At 32.2% G+C, this 17579-nt stretch overlaps 1 protein-coding gene and 1 long non-coding RNA gene across 2 annotated transcripts in view; both read left to right on the top strand.

The window, feature by feature from the left end:
* The window catches only part of LOC127705373 (peroxidase-like protein), a 67919-nt gene extending 67445 nt beyond the window's left edge, over positions 1 to 474 (top strand). Inside the window, exon 13 of the mRNA XM_052209676.1 lies at positions 379 to 474. Coding sequence (XP_052065636.1) covers positions 379 to 460 — 82 coding nt within the window. The 3' untranslated portion in view covers positions 461 to 474. The remainder of the gene's footprint in view (positions 1 to 378) is intronic.
* A 3451-nt stretch (positions 475 to 3925) lies between these two features.
* The window catches only part of LOC127705392 (uncharacterized), a 44650-nt gene continuing 30996 nt past the window's right edge, over positions 3926 to 17579 (top strand). The window contains exon 1 of the long non-coding RNA XR_007983861.1: positions 3926 to 4291. This is a non-coding gene — a long non-coding RNA (uncharacterized LOC127705392). The remainder of the gene's footprint in view (positions 4292 to 17579) is intronic.

The following is a 17579-nucleotide window of genomic DNA, read 5'->3' on the forward strand; positions in this document are numbered from 1 at the left end:
CTTCAATCGTATTTTTATGTACAAAAAGGTTCCATCTTTTGGCCTTTTGCAATTTCAACCCAATCATCTTTTTAATGTTTAATTTAAACATACGTTTGAATAGAACAAACAGCCAAATTCCAAGACTTATATTAGTATTAAAGAACAAATGGAGATCTGCATACCACGTATTTACAAAGTACGTGATAAAATTGTATTCAAGTAGACCTTCTTACATCGTCATGCTTATGTAAAATTGCCTTCTGATCTTATTGAGAAGGTAGTTGATTTTTTAAAGGATCGAAAAAGGATGTTTCAATTCATTTTTTTCTGGGTCCAATGGGTGGTAAATGGCGCATGTATGTTGTTTGCTTTATGTGATGTATTGGTATTTTTCAGAAATCCACGTGTGAAATGTGATAAAGTTCCAGAGCCAAATTTATATCTATGGAAGGAACGTAGGGGTTATTTGAAATATTAAAGTCCTGAACTTTTTCTAGGCTTTTCTCTTGTATTCACTATATTCGCTATCATGTCATCAAGATAAAAAAAAATTAGTCTTGATGCACCAAATTTGTTCCTAGGAAATATTGTCTCCGGAACCGCAGTCTAATATAAAAACGATTGTTTATAAACATTCATTATTCATGAAATGTGTCCATAATATAGCTGTTTTCTGCTCATTGGTCTGGTTATTGTCTCTTTGACACATTTCCCATTTCGAATCTCAATTTTGTTTAATATGGTCGACATGGTCGAAGTTTTTAGATCTATGAAAATATTATTAAAAATGAAAGTAGAATGATGTGGTATTACTGCCAATGAGATAAAAACACCAAAGGTCAATGACAATGATTTACTCTACTACATAAACAAAGGTCAATGACAAGGATTTACTCTACTATAGATTAAAGGTCAATGACAAGGATTTACTCTACTACAGACACAAAGGTCAAGAACAAGGATTTACTCTACTATAGATACAAAGGTCAATGACAAGGATTTTTTCTACTACAGATACAAAGGTCAATGACAAGGATTTACTCTTCTATAGATACAAAGGTCAATGACATGGATTTACTTTACTACAGACACAAAGGTCAATGACGAGGAAATACTCTGCTACAACGGATACAAAGGTCAAAGGACAAGGATTTACTCTACTACAGATGCAAAGGTCAATGACGAGAAAATACTCTACTACTACAGATACAAAGGTCAATGACAAGGATTTTCTCTACTACAGATACAAAGGTCAATGACGAGGAAATACTCTACTACTACAGATAAAAAGATCAATAATAAGGATTTACTGTACTATAGATACAAAGGTCAATGACAAGGAAATGATGTATACTGCTTACAGGGAAGCTTTTGATCCAAGGATTCCAAGTGTGAAGTTGAAATCATCCCTTCGAAAATTTTAATGGTTGACCATTATCGAATATCTGTGTCACAGATGGTGACGTTTATGGTCCAATCGGTGAAACCACAATCCCGTGACATTACCGAATGCGACTAAATATCACCGAAACTGTACATGTATGAGTAACAAAACGGGTGCCACATGTGAAGCAGGAACTGCTTACTCTTCCGGAGCCTGTCAGTTCGACCCCTGTTTTGATGATGTTTGTTTTGTACAATTTTTAGTGTCTCATTTAGTTTTGAATGTCCCCTTGTAATCTTTCCCCTTATTATAAGAAGTCGCTTGTCAATTTTGAAGTAAAAATTCACATTCTGAATATCAAAATTAGGATCACAGGCAAACAGCTTTTAACTGAAAAATATGAAGCCATACACCGTGCAAACATTTTAATTTGTCCATCAACATGATCAAATGAGCTTCCAAATATATTATCATTCAAGATATCAAAGATGATGATATAGGTTTGAAAGAATCTTTGTTTGGATCATAGGGATTTACAAAAAAGATACATATATGTGCATGCACATTTTCCATTGTATTTAATGAAAAAATCTTTACTTATACCCTCAGTTTATCTTTATGGTTAACATAGAGAAAACGTGTGTAAAGGTTAGAGAATTCAACTGTTTTATAATGGTTGTACAATGAAAAGAATCAGCGAGTACGTTAAAACAGATTTTTGGATATTTTTAATATCCACATTCTAATTAAAGCTTTGGTGACGAGGTAAAACAGCAACTGTGAAAAAGTAAAATAACAAAAATACCGAACTTCAAGGAAAACCTAAAACGGTAAGTCCCTTATCAAATGACAAAATCAAAAGCCCAAACACATCAAACGAATGGAAAACAACTTTCATATTCCTGACTTGGCACGGGCATTTCGTTTTGTAGAAGATGGTAGATTTAACCTGGTTTTAAAGCTAGCTAAAACCCCTCACTTGTATGATAGTCATCATTCCCTGACATTCCCTGAGACCCTATTATGTTTGGCAGGAAAAAAGTGTTAATAATCTGAAAATAAGTTTACTTTTGTCTTTTTATTTTCGACTTATGAGTTGAAATGTCTCTTTGGTATCTTTCGCATCTCTTTTAGACCCAGTGATATGACATTGTTTGTGAAGCACTTAATATGTCATTTGGGGTTCCATGATGAGTGATAAAAGATCCAGTTATCTAAATACGGTTAAAGATTGGGAGTAATAAAGATAAAAGAGATGTATAACTTTCATGATTTGCTCTTATTTAAGCGGTTTAGGAGCAAACGTTTTTTTAGAGGAATTTTTAAACTGAGTCAATATTTTTAAAAAGTCCTTGTTGTCACAAGGATTACTATCCATTACATAACATCTAAAGATTTAAACACTTAATCTGTTTGAAATAAATGTGCTCTCAAATGGTCAAAAAGCATAACATCAAAAGATTTAAACACTTAATCTGTTTGAAACAGATGTGCTCTCAAATGGTCAAAATACACCATCGATCGTGTTCCTAACGTGAGAATATCACTGGACCAGTTCAGTAGGAACTGTTTACCCTTCCTGAGTATCTGGGTTGACTGATGGTTTCTTAATGTCATGTTGATCGTTAAACTGAATGTCAAATTTTCTATATGGTGTTTTGTGGGTTAGTGTATGTCTTTTTATTAAATCGATAAACCGATAATTTGTGTCTGTAACTGAACTCATCATCGACATATACCGGTGTTCAAAAGTCATATAAATCGATTAAGAGAAAACAAATCCGGGTTACAAACTAAAACCGAGGAAAACACATCAACTATAAGAGGAAAACAACGGAACAACAGAAACACTGAACTGTAACAAAAACAAACGCCAACATACATAGAAACGGACTATTTGTTAACACACCCTAAAAGTCGTCTCATTAAATAAGGTTAAATAAGGTCTCTATGTAGGTCTTGTGTCCCATTGTGACATTTTTTACTGCGTCTGGATTCGCAAGACAGGTTCACATACATAGCAGGAGAGGCTTACCGTCAGGACAGGTTCACATACATAGCAGGAGAGGCTTACCGTCAAGACAGGTTCACATACATAGCAGGAGAGGCTTACCGACTGTGTCCTATTCCCAATTGTGACTTTTGACTGAGTGTGAATTCACATTACAGATGATGCATGCATACAAGAAGACGCTTTCCTTGTCAAACACCCGGTCTCGCTCCTTTTAGTTTATTTGTCGGCGCACTTTTTCTCGCTACAATTTGAGTTGATGTGATTCCCTTAGGTTTTGTTTTCTTTGTTTGGAGTGACTTTTGTATTATCTTGATAAGAAATGTTCATTGAAACGTTGTGGATGTAGAAAGAAAGAGGGGTATCATACTATGCAGAGTTCTTAAATATAAATAATAAGCATAACATCAAAGTTGAAATATTTTTTTTATTTTCATTATCTTTAATCTAAACATAACAAATGCAATACTGGCAAAATGTTCTCTAACCAACAACATCCAAGAAGCAACATTTACACGTTTGTTATAAAACCTAGAACACTATAAAGATCGTTTCTCTAATTTAGTAACGTGTCTTTCCATCGGAAACTTCTTGCTATACGAAGCAGACAAATGACACAATGTGTTATCTAAGCAGACAAATGACACAATGTGTTGACTAAGCAGACAAATGACACAATGTGTTGTTTAAGCAGACAAATGACACAATGTGTTATCTAAGCAGACAAATGACACAATGTGTTATCTAAGCAGACAAATGACACAATGTGTTATCTAAGCAAACAAATGACACAATGTGTTAAATAAGCCAACAAATGACACAATGTGTTGTTTAAGCAGACAAATGACACAATGTGTTATTTAAGCAGACAAATGACACAATGTGTTATTTAAGCAGACAAATATGAGTATTAGGTTGACATCTCTAATTTAAAACAAATAGAACCAACATTTTTTATTAATCCATGTGTATACACTAATGTGTGAAACTGATGATGAGAAAAAACTGATAAGGCTGTTTTTGCTGATGCTGAATTATAAAACTGACATTTCTAACGTTAAACACAATAACCATATCCGCTAGCCATCTGTTGGTATTGTCGTACTAGATGATCATTCATATACCGTTACCGATCCAGCGGCACGTTTTTTCTGATAAACATGGCATATTCATTACATCAGGATTTCATATGATCATTATACTGCTACACTTATACTTGCTGGGTCGCCATTTCTCTACCACCATTCTACAACAAAGAGACATGTAACCATTAAAAAGGTTCGTTGACAGGAATTTAAAAATAACATTTTGTATTTGTATTTAGTGGTAATTATGGTGAGTAAATGCGCTTATTCAATATTAGAGCAACAAAAAGATTGAAGCTAAGTGATGGACGTCATTGATAATAAGCTAAGATAAAAAAGGTTGAAGAAGATATATAAGTGATGAACGTCAATGATAAAAAGCTAAGAAAAAAAAGGTTGAAGAAGATTAGTGATGGACGTCAATGGTAATAAGCTCAGAAAAAAAGATTGAAAAAGATAAGTGATGGACGTCAATGATAAGAAGCTAAGAAAAAAAAAAGATTGAAAAAGATAAGTGGTGGACGTCAATGATAATAAGCTAAGAAAAAAAAACTTGGAGAAGATAAGTGATGGACGTCAATGATAAGAAGCTAAGAAAAAAAGGGTTGAAGAAGATAGATGATGGACGTCAATGATAAAAGGCTAAGAAAAAAGGGTTGAAGAAGATAAGTGATGGACGTCAATGATAATAAGCTAAGAAAAAAAGGTTGAAGAAGATAAGTGATGGACGTCAATGATAATAAGCTAAAACAAAAAGATTGATGAAGATAACTGATGGACGTCAATGATAATAAGCTAAGAAAAAAAAAAGATTGAAGAAAATAAGTGATGGACGTCAATGATAATAAGCTAAGAAAACAAAAAGATTGAAGAAGATATGTGATGGACGTCAATGATAATAAGCTAAGAAAAAATGGTTGTAGAAGATAAGTGATGGACGTCAATGATAATAAGCTAAAGAAAAAGAAATTGAAGAAGATAAGTGATGGACGTCAATGATAATAAGCTAAGAAAAAAAAAAGATTGAAGAAGATAGGTGATGGACGTCAATGATAATAATCTAAGAAAAAAAGAATGAAGAAGATAAGAGATGCACGTCAATGATAATAAGCTAAGAAAAAAAAGTTGAAGATAAGTGATGGACGTCAATGATGATAAGCTAAAAAAAAAAGTTGAAGAAGATAAGTGATGGACGTCAATGATAAGAAGCTAAGAAAAAAAAGGTTGAAGAAGATAAGTGGTGGACGTCAATAATAAGAAGCTAAGAAACAATAAGGATGAAGAAGATAAGTGATGGATGTTAGTGATAAGAAGCTAAAAAAGGTTGAAGAAGATAAGTGATGGACGTCAATTGTAATAAGCTAAGAAAAAAAAGGTTGAGGAAGATAAGTGATGGACGTCAATGATAATAAGCTAAGAAAAAAAAAAGAAAGAAAACTGAAAGAAACATGACATTAAAAACAAGTACTATCTTTAAAAAAGATATCTGACGCATTCCGATGTGAGCATAGAGTTTAAAACAAACCATAAATCTTTATCAGTTTTGTTTTATCAATTAAAAAAAAAAATTGCACACAATTTGACGGCAAAAAGCTGACGATTCTAAAAGATGAGTATATGCGCTTTTCTCTAAAGAATTAAAATATATACTGCATGGTACTCAACTAAATCTATATATATCTAGAGGTATTTGTCATTGAATCGATGTTGAATTATTATTAGATTTTGCAAATTTGTATCAACGTTGAAATCCTATGTTGAATCAACGTTGATGGGCAACTTTTAATCAATTTTGAATAATGGTTGCTTCAACATTGTTTCAACCAATAACTTCATTTAAATTCTGATTAAATTCAGGGTGACTACCATATTTTGTAAAACAATCAAAGTTGAATAGAGATTGTTTCAACTAATGACTGGTTGATTTCGGATTGATAACAAGTTTTTAAACGTTCTGTGTTATATTCAACACTGAATCAAAATTGGTTAGTGGTTGTGTTCTACTTTGTTTCAACCTAAAATTTAAGTTTCATTCATCCTGTGTTTTCTGTGTGTTGCATTCCATATGATATTAAACTGTAGCAACTTTAATGATTCAATAGCAATATCGGACATTCCAGATACATAAATACATTTTCAAGCTAGTGTCTTCTCAGAGGCAATAAATATCATAGCAACATTCTGCCGCAGGAAACGTTCTCCAATAACTGCTCCATCAGACCAGAGTATAAAAAATAATCTCAGAAAAAAACTGATGAACTTTAATTTAAAAAAACTAATGACAATGACAAAGTTATTTCATGCTAGCCTGGTATACTTAAATTGACATTTTTCCAATAAAAGAAGAATAGCATCTCTGCATTCTTAAGCAAGCTTGGTCAATTAGTTAATTATCTGTCACAAATAAGGTTTAACAATAACTTACTGTTTGAATAAAGATTGTTGAATTTCGAAATAAACATTAGTCATTAGGAAATTGAGAAACTCTTGCTATAATATACAAGTACTCAAAATCAACATCTGACAATAAACCATCTCAAATCATTGTCTGGTCATATTTAACATGGTGTGGGCTTTTGCTCATTGTTGAAGACTGTATGGTGACCTAAAGATGTATACATAATGTTCGTTGGTGGATGATTGTCTTATTAACAATAAAAAACTGGTTGGGTGCATAAAACTTTAAATAGATGTCATTGACTGTCAGTTATTCGTAGAAGATCAGTAATTTGTAACAATTAAACTGACCACATTCATGTGTGGAGAGCATGGCTTGACCGCCAACAACCAATCAACCGAATAAAAAATATGTGTGTTTAGGGTTTTCCTACGAACCATAATTCTTTGTACCAACACTTAAGATTTTATCAACATTTAATGATATGCATAAAAACCTACAAATCATCCTCTCAGAGAAATATAGAAAAAAACAAAGAAATATGGAAAAAATCAGCAAAATAAAAAAAATATTTCATATACTGACCTATCCTGATTTTTGAAAGCACACAACCCTTGATCGCACATTTTTGGCCCAATGTCTATTTTAAATATCCGAGTGATCAAAATATGAAACAAAGTTTGCTGTTCCTAACCCATGTATTCTAATGTCCAACCACTGATTATAGAGAAATATTCAATACAATAAAATTAAAATAAATTTATTTATCAATAGTGAAAACTGTCATCAAAGTCTCAACTACATTTCCTTTTATATACATGTAGAGCAGAAGGAATGATCTGCAAGAAAATCCTAAATACTACATTTTAATTTGAACAAATTGAAGGTAAAGTTTATCCACGTATGTCTTTTTCTGGATTATTTGTGCAGTTGCTTGGATATCTGTCCAATTGACATATACCCTTCATCTTTGATTATCTTGTCAAAACACTACTTCAATTTTGACAGTAAAATTTTAAAGGTCCAACATGGTGAACCATATGTCTTCCTATCTTTCCATCCCAATTTTGTATTAAAACAAGCCCCCATTTTTTATGAGATTTCGTGTAACTGAATTTTACAGGTAAATAATAAAATTTCTTTTTACTTTTGATTCAATCATATGATGAATCCAAGTATTCGTTGATAAAAATTCATAAGACGTTGCAAGGTAATATTGGGAATGGTAACATGCTAGCCAAACATCCCAATATTCCGCGTGAAAAATTTCAATTTTTCCGTACAGTTTTCATAATAACATAATATGCTCACATTTCGAAATACGATACTGTATTTACTGTAATCACAACGGAATTTATATATACTTACGATAGAAATGTAAAAGCTATATATAGGAAAGATATTGATAAAAACTATGAAGAATCACCTCATGGTCTCGAAAGCGGATATTCAAACTTTCCCAGCAAAAACAACTGCGCATGCGCATATCTGAATTTGTCTTAAAATAAAATGTTAACATAATATGCTCACATTTCGAAAATACGATACTGTATTTACTGTAATCACAACGGAATTTATATATACTTACGATAGAAATGTAAAAGCTATATATAGGAAAGATATTGATAAAAACTATGAAGAATCACCTCGTGGTCTCGAAAGCGGATATTCAAACTTTCCCAGCAAAAACAACTGCGCATGCGCATATCTGAATTTGTCTTAAAATGAAATGTTAAAAATGCCGCGAAAATTTAAATCACTGTTCCGATTGTTTTATAACGGTTGTTTATATGACAAACATTGTTTATGTACTGATGTATACGTCTTTCTCTTTAGATTGATAAAAAAGAAATGAAAACAAGAGATTTGTCAAAAGCAGCCCGGGGAAAAGGGGGTATTTTTTTTGGGGGGGGGGGGGGGGGTGGTGGGGAGGGGCATTACTCACAAATATTTACATTTACTGTATGCAAGCTGGTTCTATTATTATGTTTGGATTGCAAAGTTTGGTTGTTTTTTTATGTAAGTGTGACTGACCGCTGGTATTTTATGGGGTAATTTCTAAATGTCATTATGCATTTTTAACTCTCTTTTTGCAAATTTTGGTGTAACCCCTTAATTAGTGTTCAGGTATTTTCTTTATGGGTCCTTCCTTTCAGCGGGCATTATTCTATATATGTTTCAAAATTTATATGTTTTGGGGGCATGCGACAGGCTGCGATTTGTTCAGAAAAGCAAGTACTCCCATATGGGACATCAACCTGATTTTGACGGTTAACAGCTTAATTGGACATGCCATTAACAAATAAACATTTTTGGAACTGTCAAAATAACGGATACTAACACTCGAAAATTTTTACTAAAACAGGTTAACAGAGAAACCTCTTGTCCCCTATCAATGATTAATATTATATATGTTATTCAGGTCTCAGACAGGGTATATACTGTGACATTCCCGGCTTAGTGCATATCCCCTAAGCCGAAGGCGAAGGGGATATAAGCCCTAAGCCGGGAATGTGAAAGTATATACCCTGTCTGAGACCTGGATTACACATATATTACGAATTACCCCTGTCTTAAGGTTTTTTTCAGTGCAGGTAATTGTTAAACATTCACAATGCAGCATATAACGTCACGGTACCCAAATTGCACCGAGTACCCAAATTGCACCTATTCAACATAAACAGCAGAGAAATTCTTAAAAGTTTTCTTTGAGACTAAACAATTTGTATTTTAGTTATTTGACATTATACACGTCTTACAAAATAGGTGAATATATTCAAATATACACTAAACGTTCACAGTTTATATCAATAGATGAAGCTTTCACTGGAAAGAAGAAATGTACGAAAACGCCGCCATGCGACGTTCACAAAAAGTCATCTTTTAAAAATGAACAAAAAAATTATGTTACAAGCATCCCTTTTAAAAAAAATGAATAGTGCGCATGTACTAATGTCAAATTGTTCTAAATATTTGAAAAAATATAACAAAACATCTGCTATTTGATTTTAAATGATGTGAATTTAAGCATGGATGCAATTTGGGTACTCCTCATTACGGAATCATGGATAGTTTGGAGGTCGATTGAAACTCATTTTTCTATGACTCAGTAGGGATTAGAAATCAAATTGGTGTACCTATATAATAAAGAAGGATACGGCTACAAAATAAAAACAGAAAGAATTTGTTTGTCTTTATCATATAAAAACCTAAGTGAAAAAACTGTCAAAATAGGTACAATTAGGGTACCGTCACGTTATATTCATTACATGTTTATTGTTTCTTAATATTTTGAGAAGTCCATTTAAATGCACCTTTTTTATCTTGCTAATTTTTTTTCCGTTCAGAAAATGTTTTCAATAAAGTTTTTAGATTTCATGTTTCGTGTTTGAATGTGTGTGAAGGATTTTGTAATTTGCTGTGAAAATAATTTTATCGTGTATGTAATAATTTATAATAACATTTTAAGACATTAAATTTTAGTATTTCAAGAGTATATTGCGTGATTTTGTATTAAAAATGTATTATTGACGGAAGCACGTCATTATTTTCCCTCTGTGAGCCTCTGACATTCCTTAGTGTTCTTTATAGCTTTTGACTACGTCACATAGTGACAGGTGTTATGATGACGTTTTGGAGGTTCCAATTGGGGATAAAAACGTCATATATACCCCAGCAGTTTCCTGAATATAAACTGACATCTCGGTGTTGTTATCCAATCACAAAACTCGACACATTTGTAATCCGTAATATATGCTGATATACACTGAGATTGTGTTATATAAATATAATTCTATAATCACCACGACTATTAGTGATAATTCTACTGAATATTCTATTTTTTATGAATATCGGTTGTAAATTTAAAAAGAATTGTGATGTGCCCAATACTTCTTTTTTGACAATTCTGGTATCCATAACTACTGTATATTGTTTAGCCAACGTTGACTCAATATTGGTATTTCAACTCAATGTTAATTCAACGTTGAAACAATGTACTAATTTCAACGTTGAAATGTCAACATTGAATCTATGTTGACTATTTAGAGAATGACTGTAAAAAAATTTCTGTCTATGACGAAATAACATAAAAAATGTGGTGCTCAATAAATAACACGCGTAGCGGGTTATTTAAAAGTGTGCACCACATTTTTTATGTTATTTCGAATAGACAGAAAAAATATTACAGTCATTCCTTATAATTTAATTCTAAAAAGGAGTAAATCATGCTAAAAACGTTGATGATGTCGCGGTCACATGACAAAATTATGTCTATGAGCTGATAAACAAAACAACGTCAGCCAATCAGAAGACGCGTTACATCCAAAATTAAATTATTTGTTGATCAATGTTTAATAATCAAACCTAAAATCAACAAAGATTCAACGTTGATTCAACAGTGTGTGCCTGCAGGGATACTGCCTGTTAAAAAAACTTATCAAAGCCAGGCACAATGAACCTCAATCAAACCAAACACCGGATATTGACATAGTATTACTAACTGAAACAATAGTATTTAGATAAATCAGATGTAACGAAGGTTAATGTTTATTTATAAGTAAATTAAGAAATATATATTTCTATAAAATGCAAATAAAAGCAAATTTAAAAACTCCAATCATCAAAGTAAGGCCTTTTGCAACAGTTGTTGCTTTAAGTTGAAGGGGTTCACGAAGTCTGAATTACATTTCTATCATTGTGCATTACTAATGTTTTTTTTTATTGCATGTTCATTTAGTTCATAACCGTCGGATTAAATGTTAACTTCATTTAAAAATGAAGCGGAACATCGCAATTGAGTTAAAATAATATTCAGTTTCCTCGGACCGTACATATAATACGGCGCAACTCTACTCTGAACACTATCTGTGTCACAACGAAAGGGTTGAATCAGAAATCTTACGTCCAAATATCAAACAAATAGTTACTTAGAAAGTATTGCATTATAAAAGATGATGTGAGTTAAATACCAAACTGTTAGATCAACGACTTCATCAATACACAAATGTCAAATAAGAATGTTTTTACTTATTCTATTTTATATTGTTCATGTAAAACTTAACTCCTCTGAATACAGAAAAAAAAACAAAACAAAACAAAAAACACTTTCAATTTTAGGGATCTACAGAATTTAATATTAAAATTTGCTATTTTTTAATTCAATTTCCGTGCTTATTGATTCAGCGTTTACCCTTTGTTTAAATGTTTTTGATTTGAGATACAACTGATAACCTCTCATAACCTTGATTTGTTGCATTTTTTGTGTTTTTTGACAGTGGTACTTTGTTCGTGTTTAACTTTTTATCTGTATTCATATGTTTGATTAATAGTTTCTCATAATATTTCTTCAGGATGAGACAGATTACTTTCTTTACTGTCCTCCTTCTTCACGTGACCATACCAGTAATAGAAGGACAAGTAAACAACACGTTAAATGCCATATTGAGACGGGCTTTAGATGATGCAGTTAATACTGTTCAACAACAAACAAATATAAGAATTCGGCGTAAGTAAATAAAGATCCCTATCAAAACATGAATGGCATTAAAAGAATTGAATCAAGACTATTTCAACATTCCTTTTTATGATTTGGATTGAATTGTTAAAAAATACTAGATAGTCCTACTATTTTGACGTTTACTTGGATATTATACATCGACTATTAAGAGAACCGGGTGAATCATTACAAGGCAAAGTTGTCATATCATCACATGTTGTTTACAAATAACATATGTATTACAGCTGGTATAGCTGGTCAGGCAGGCCAGTCTGGTCCGACAGGAACTGCTGCTCCTCAGCCAACAGTGCCAATTTGAAATAGTCCTCAAGATTTACTTGACCTGTTTAGTGACCAAACAGAAGATCCACAAGCAACATAAAACCAAAAATGTCGAAAAGATAAACAAAAGCACACAAAACATAACGTAGAAAACTAAAGGCTGAGCGACCCCAACAAAAAATCCGGGGTGATCTCAGGTGCTAACATTGATGTGAAAAATAATTTTGCAACAACAAAAAAACCTGCAAATTGCCATGTTTTGAAAATTGCTCATGCATCGAAGAACTTGCAGTATTTAACCGTCGTATCGGCCTTTATATTTAGGCTACAAGTGCAGAAGTACGACAGAACATCGTACAATTTACAACTTCAAAGAATACACATGAGAATCTGTGATACTGAAAAAAAACAAAGTAGAGATTGAGAGAAAATGGTCCTAGTATGAAATAAATTAAGGATTCCCCGAAATTATTGTCCCGATTTCTCTTCCGAGATAATATTGTTTCAACATCAAAGAACAGATAAGAATATTCAATTAAACGCAAAATATTAAAGTTTGGAAAATATGGACTTAGTGTGAAATGTATTCTTAGGGTTTTGCCATATCTTTTCAGAATTTTTTATCTTTTGAGACTTCAATAATCCTAAACAAGGCAAGAACAATCACTGCCTTTTTTTTAAATGTAAAAAAAATAATCTCGTATAATGCAAAATGAATGCTCTGGTTAACGCTTTCATTTTCATCAAAATGTTAAGACTAAATACGTCCTAAATTAATCCCGTCCTTCGCAAGGTATTGTGTGGAATTTGGATGTCAAACACAAACTATAAAACCCGTTGTTTTTAGAAGAGATATTCAATTCATTTGTTGTTGAAACGTGCCATTTTCGATCATTTCTTCAATAGAAGTAGTAGGTATGAAGTGCTAGAATTTGTTGAAAATATAAGTAAAGTATTGCTAATTTCATACTTTTATACTACTGTTTGCCTTGTCAATTGGAACAAGCACATAACGCTTTACATTTATGAGCCATGCGCAGCGTGGTGCGATGTTACAGAGAAATACAGGGCGCTATTCTGTCCGTCTGTTCTTCCGCCTGTCCGTCCATCCAGGCGTGTTAGCGCTCTCACATGTACAATTGCCAGATAATTAGACCTTTATATCATTGGTTTATGTCAGCAATGGCTTGGACAGGTATGCAGATCATTGCTTACAAGTTATTTGTAAAGTAAATTTCTCCAGTAAAAATATAAATTATAAGGAACATTGCATTGTTAGCGCTCTAAAGCCTCCGTTTCTTGGAGGACTCTTTTATAGTGTACATATAATGTTTATATCAGCAATTTCTCAGATCCGTTCGAATATCAGCCATCAAATATTTTTACAGAAGTAATATTAATGGCCCTTTAAAAATTCTAAAGGAAATTGTATGGTAAACACTATCAAGTGTACGTTTCTTGCAATATTTTTGTGAATTGTATATCAACGGTTCATACCAGCAAGATGTTTGAACAGTGCCGACAACTTTTACAGAAATAAAACCCCTCAGAAATTTAAAATATATGGAAAATACCCATTTCCTCGTGAAGAAAAACAACAATATGTTATATAGTAGTCTGGTGTTACATTAAATCAAATATGATTCAAATTCAGATATTTCATGCCTAGCTATAGCTTACTATTATAAGCATTAGGAAATATCAGATGTAAGTTTTATTTAAATATTGTATTATATTCATAAAAATACAGTGAAAAGTTAATCAACAGATGTTCAATAAAAGTTAAACATTAAAGAATAACTGCATTATGAAACAGGCACGCAATTGTGTTCAATAATTCTATTTTGTAAAGAAAATGTGTGCTTGGATGAGGTTATTTGATATTTCTAGGGATCTGCATGATCAGTTGTAACATTATTCAAAATTAAGTCATTGTGCTAATTTTCACACATTTGCACCAGTACTTACTTTACTATGTAAATAAATGGAAATGAAGGTTTATGTAATTTTGAAGATATGTAAAGGTGCGTTTGGTAGTTGGCGTTTGTCTTTGGCTTTTTTTTGATTATATCCAGTCAGCAAGTCTGCCTTTTAGTTTGCTTGGCCCAAGGAAGCCAATACGACCTTTTGCAAAATAACGTCTGTCATCTGTTGTCCGTTCACTTTTACAAATATTCTCTGAATCTATAAGCCAAATTGAACAATATTTGTCATAATCATCCTGTGTGGTATCCGATTATACGATTATCTCGCCGGCCAACCAACATAACCGCCAAGGCTATTTAGGACATAGAATATATATTTGAAATCCAATATAGACAGAGAAAATCTGACAGGATCAAAAATGATTAGAATGTTCTTAAAACTGAAATAATAAGAAAAACCTCAAATGTCAAGCATGACAAGAAAGACAAGTTTTTACTATTAAATTGTTGCTTATTACCTAAAAAACCATCATAGAACATATTCAACATCAAAGATACGACCAATAAAAATTATGGCTAAAATCGCCAGTCGGCTGATTCCTTGTATTACGATGTTTTTTTTTATCCATATCAATTATTTTTTTTAAATTTCGGCAAAAACTATAGTACAAGTTCTGCAAATAGGCAAAAAAGATAAAATTGATCAAAGACTTCTTATAGGAATTATTGCGCTATAAAGCTATTAATTGTTTTTGCTAGCAAAAGAATGAGAATCAATGCGTGTTTGAATATCACGGCAAAATTAATAAAAAATCTGCATATGGTTTGTATTAATAGTGTTTTGTCCATACAGAATTAATTTGGTGAATTTACAAACATTAATTGTAGACCAACTGTTGAATATGCATCCTAACTGAAGGAAAATATCGTGCTTCGCATCGGAAAGCTACATTTGGAAGTACGGTATCTCTGTTGAAGAAATATTTTCATAGAAACTATAGAAATATATGATAGACCATTGGTTATTGATAGGCTGTTACATTAGAATCCAACTCGGGGTGTTCAGCACACTAAAGTCCCGCCACAATTTAACCTGTCTGGATATGTAATCGCATTCTTCAAGCTGCTGAACAAATATAATAAAACAGTGAAAAATCCGATTAACTTTTGTATACAATAATTACTTATTCTTTGATAGATTTTACATACATTATATAAAGTCCAATATTACACATTCTACGGAAGCGTATTAGCGATACACACTTTGTTTATATTCCTTCCTATGTTTGCATTATAAGTTAGCATAAATCGTTGCGAGATAACGCAAACATTTTGATCTTTATTGTCGATTGAGTTTTGTATATTTTATAATCAAAAATTATATTGAATTTACATTTATTATATAATATAAAAAGAAATGTTTTGTAAAATATCAACATTAGCATGTCCGTCTGCTAGTAAAATTGGTTGTGATATTGTTAAAACAAAGAGCATGAACACACAACCAAGTCAATGTCATAAAGATACATAGGAATAAGGGAATACTTGTGTCGCAATTATACACAAATTAAGAATGATTTTTGTAGCAGAAAATTGTATAAATATTCCAGCATTTCATTTTGCAAATATTGCAAAACGTGACAAAAATTAATACATATAGCGTCCTCCATTTATAACAGCTGCTTTCTTTGACACTTAGATAAGAAATAAAATAGCGCAAATTTATGCGTTATTTTCGAAAGGTTTGCATTATAACGCAAACATGGGAATAAATACCAAACAAAAGATTATGTGGCGCTAATCCGCTTTCGTATATATATGCAAATAAACTTACAATTAAAAAAATGATCATCAACTCATTACATGTTTTTGTTGTTAATCAGATCTTTACTGCTGACAAGGGAGCCACTCAAATACTGCTGACGAGGGAGCCACTCAATTATTGTCTCCCTACCGTAAAGCTTTTTATTGTATAAAATTATAAACTGAAAGAAACACAAAATTCTTCTAAACCATTTAAATAAACAAACATATAGCATAAAATTTTAAAAATAATTTTAAATGTTAGTTCGGATTTACTTAAGATCGCGTCGATTAGGAAAGTTTTTCAAATTATACATTTTACACTTAATCGGAGATTAGCTTCTTAGACATAATTAGCTCGCTTGCTTCGAATTATTGATGTTATTGGTTTGATCATCAGCTGATTCAAACATAAAACTTTGAAACTGATGTTTGTTGTTTTTTGTCTAGCAGGCAGAATTGTCCGAACGAGTCACGACTGGTTGGATCGGATGGGACTATGTATGCATGTACATGCCATCGCGGACTGTTAACGTATGGGTTAACCTTTCAAATATCTAACTCATCATGTCGGTCTAGTAAAACATAGGGAATACTTCTATTACATAAGTCTATGGAAAGTTACTGTTCTAAATATACCTTTTACATAAATCAGGCCGTTAGTTTTCTCGTTTGAATTGTTTGACATTTTTTCATTTCGAGGCTTTTTATAGCTGTCTATGCGGTATAGGATTTGCTCGTTGTTGAAGCCGTACGGTGACCTATAGATGTTAACCTCTATGTCATTTGGTCTCTGGTGGAGAGTTGTTTCATCGGCAATTATACCACATCTTATTATTTTATCATTGGTATGTGTTATTGGACGTTGATCGCGGTGAAGTATACGTAATTGGCCAGTACTTCTCTATAAAATTTTGTATGCTTTTTTAACTCGCTGAATCGGCACAAACGAGGAAAAAAGACCTATGATATTACGGTTAATGAACAATGATGTTGCTTTCGGCTCATTAGGAAATGCTACATGTGAACCTGAACCGAAAAATGCAAAAATTATTGTTTTATATCAATAAAACAGAAAATTATTCACAACAACATCTTACGAAGTTTATTTATACAGTGATTTTGGTCTGGTGATTTTAACCAAACATACTGCTTGTTAAAGAAGCCTGTTAAAGCCCGGGAAAATGAACCTCACTCAACCCAAACACCGGA

This window comes from Mytilus californianus, unplaced genomic scaffold (genome assembly GCF_021869535.1).
Source record: "Mytilus californianus isolate M0D057914Y unplaced genomic scaffold, xbMytCali1.0.p SCAF_6, whole genome shotgun sequence".
Taxonomy (NCBI): Eukaryota; Metazoa; Mollusca; class Bivalvia; order Mytilida; family Mytilidae; genus Mytilus; species Mytilus californianus.